Here is a 3,083-nt window from a genome sequence, read left to right as displayed (position 1 = left end):
CAGGGTCCAACTACATAAATCACACTCATAGTGATTTTCCTGTTTTCAGCCTCCCAAGCCCTGGGATTACAGGTATGCACCACCACGCCCAGTCTCAATGCCACTCTGCCAAAGCAGGGAGATTAAATTCTTTCTTTCTTTTGTTGGTACCAGGGATTGAATTTAGGCCCTTATGCTTGCCAGGCAAGCACTTATTCCACTGAGCTGGGGGCCAGGGAGATGGCTCAATGGAATAAGTGCTTCCCTGGCAAGTGCAAGGGCCTGAGTTTAATCCACGGTTCTGGAAAAAAGAAAGAGAAGAAAGAAAGAAAGAAAGAAAGAAAGAAAGAAAGAAAGAAAGAAAGAAAGAAAGAGACCTTGCTCAGTCCACTGAGCCATCTCTGCAGCCTCAAGATTAATTTTGTTTTTCTTTTTTTCTCAGTGAAATGCCATCGTAAAGATTAATTTTTTTTTTTTTTTGAATTGGGGATTGAACTCAGAACCTTGTGCTTAACAAGGAAGCACTTATTATACTGAGCCGTCACCCCAGCCCCTAATTTTTTTAATGAGACAGGATCTAACTGTCTCAGTCTCCTTAGTGGTGGGGTTATATAGTAGTGCTACCTATATTATCTTTTTTTTTTCCGGAACCAGGGATTGAACTCAGACCCTTGCGCTTGCCAGGGAAATGCTTATTCTACTGAGCCATCTCCCCAGCCCCCCAAGATTATCTTTAATAGGGGCTGGAGAGATGGGGAGATAGCTCAGCAGCTTAAGCACCTGCCTGGAAAGCACAAGGTCCCGAGTTCAATCCCTGGTACTGGGAAAACATACACACACACACACACACACACACACACACACACACACGATTACTTTTAATACATCCATAAATACTATAGTATACAACCAGTAAATGTTAATAAAGATGTATATTTATTCATGTGGAAGTCTTAAGTAAACAATATAATAAGAAATAAGTTAGAAAAGAAAAGCATATTCCAAATATTAAGAGTGGTTATTTCTGGACAATATAAAAATATACAGAATTTCCATTAATAGAATAAATGTGAGGCACTTGTTAGACATGAACTCCTGTGTCCCTACATCAAGGCTGTCATCCAGGCATCCCCCGTGCCCACCACACAGCTCCTTGGGTCAATGTTTCTCTTCTTGTTCTTTTGAGACACAGTCTAGCTAGGTAGTTCAGCCTGGCCTTGAACTTATCCTATGTCGCCCAGGCCTGCCTTGCTCTCCTAGCAACCCCCTGCCCCAGGCTGCTGGGTTACAGGCGTGTACCACTGTGCCTGGCCCTCCTTCCCTTAATGTTCACGCACAGCCTGCTCCCCGACTTGAGGGGAGTCCCTGTGAACCTGACGTAAGCCGTGGATCTTTTCTAGAAAAGCAATGGGTGCCCCAGGCTGCGGTTTTGGGGTGGTGGTCCTGACTCCCTGACAGGTCTGGACACCTGCAGTGCAGTAAGGGCCCCCCAGGTCGCCACTCAGATCTGAGTCTACCTGTGTCAGCTCCTAGGGGATCAGGGAGGGGGTGCCGGGGCATAGGCCCCAGGATGTCCTGAGAGTCCATCTTGCTGTCCTGCTGGCCCCACGGTGACTCTCAGCCTGCAGCCCTGGTTCCCTGTGTCTTCCCAGGCCACCCCACCCCCACCCCCAGCCTGCAGCAGCCCTCCCGAGTCCTCTCAGCCTGTGCATAAGTATGGTCACCATGATGGCTAAGGGTTCGGGGGGGCTTCCACCAGTGTCACAGCTTTAGAGCTCGTGAATGTTTTATTCACAATGCCCAGTCCCCTCTTCCTGTGGGTGCCCTCGAGCCTGGGGTGGTGTGCTTTAGGTACTTCTATGGCTTCAGGAGGAAAAGGCCACTAGTAAGTTTGGTCCACGTCACGCAGGTGTCCATGGCCTCGGCCACCAGGTGGCGTCACTGACCTGGCTGGAGGATCCTTATCCCAGGCTGTATGACTGTGGGTGCCACCAGGATAGTCCTGCACTCCCTGCTCCCCTGTCCCCTGTCCCTCCTTTCTTCTCCTGTTGGGTGGCCCCAGCATAACAATGGAATATTAAAAATCACCAGATCCCAAAACCAACCATGAAAATAGCTTGTAGGCAGCCTGTGAGCTGTCATTGGCAGAGCTGTTGGCTTCGGCCATCCTGGTCTCTGTCTCGACCCTGGGACATCCCAGCACCCAGGTCCTCAAGGGAGACTTCCCGGAACTGCTGAAACCTGCAGTCACTGGGCAGGACCTTTCCCCTGAGGCTGAGCCAGACTATTTCTTGTGGAGAAACTTCATTTTGTTGCCTAAGAAAGAAAATATGAACATTTAATGACACAGAGAAAGACTGGTGTGTTAACTGTTGCCCCTTCTTTTTTGAGACAGGGTCTGACATTTTATGTAGTTCAGGCTAGTCTTGGACTTACTTGGAGGCCCAGAAGGGCCTTGAACCTGTGGCGATCTTCCTGCCTCAGCCTCCCAAGTGCTGGGATATGGGTTGGGGACAGATCAGCCCAGAACATGCAAATGCCATCTCACTGCCCCGTGGAGGTGGCAGAGCCCCACATTATTCTGGCGCTGGCTTTGGGAGGGAACCACCCAAGTCCCTTGCAGAGGCAGAGACCTGTGGGACTGAGCTGGTGGCCTTACCCAGTCCCTTCAGGAATCGGTTGACGCCGCTGTGCTCCCCGCTGGGTAGTGTTTCCAGGTACTCTTGGGCACGGACCTCAAACAGACCTGGTGACAAGAGACCGCGGCAGTGTCACCTCTTCCTCCCCTTGCACACTCCTGAGCTGCCCTTTGCCCACCCAGGCTTGGGCAGCAGCTGCCTGCAGGGGGCGCATGACTTCAAAGCCTGACACCACCCCTCCCAGAAGTTCAGGAAGGTAGGGGCCCGCCCTTCAGCGGTCTCTTCCAGGGGTAGGGTCTTTGGTTCCTGCTAAGCCTCTCTGTCTTCCACCTCCTTCAGCACACAGTGACTTAGACACTGGACTCAGCGCTGGGGATTGAGCTACACCTCCTGGCTTCTTTTTTCTTTTTTTTTGGTACTAGAAATAGAACTCAGGACCTTGAGCTTTCCAGGCAGGTGCTACGC

The 3,083-nt window shown here is 50.8% G+C and overlaps 1 protein-coding gene across 1 annotated transcript in view; it reads right to left on the bottom strand.

Annotated features, from left to right (window-relative positions):
- Positions 1 to 919: 919 nt before the first annotated feature.
- Positions 920 to 3,083, bottom strand: part of Dennd2a (DENN domain containing 2A) — an 83,477-nt gene continuing 81,313 nt past the window's right edge. Inside the window, exons 17-18 of the mRNA XM_023712760.1 lie at positions 2,639 to 2,725; positions 920 to 2,295 (exon numbers count right to left, since the gene is read on the bottom strand). Of these exons, the coding sequence (XP_023568528.1) occupies positions 2,264 to 2,295; positions 2,639 to 2,725 (119 nt within the window). The 3' untranslated portion in view covers positions 920 to 2,263. The remainder of the gene's footprint in view (positions 2,296 to 2,638; positions 2,726 to 3,083) is intronic.

This window comes from Octodon degus, unplaced genomic scaffold (genome assembly GCF_000260255.1).
Source record: "Octodon degus isolate 3935 unplaced genomic scaffold, OctDeg1.0 scaffold00027, whole genome shotgun sequence".
In the NCBI taxonomy this organism is placed as follows: domain Eukaryota; kingdom Metazoa; phylum Chordata; class Mammalia; order Rodentia; family Octodontidae; genus Octodon; species Octodon degus.
The sequence above is the reverse complement of the archived record's forward strand: the minus strand, read 5'-3'. Positions and strand labels throughout refer to the sequence as shown.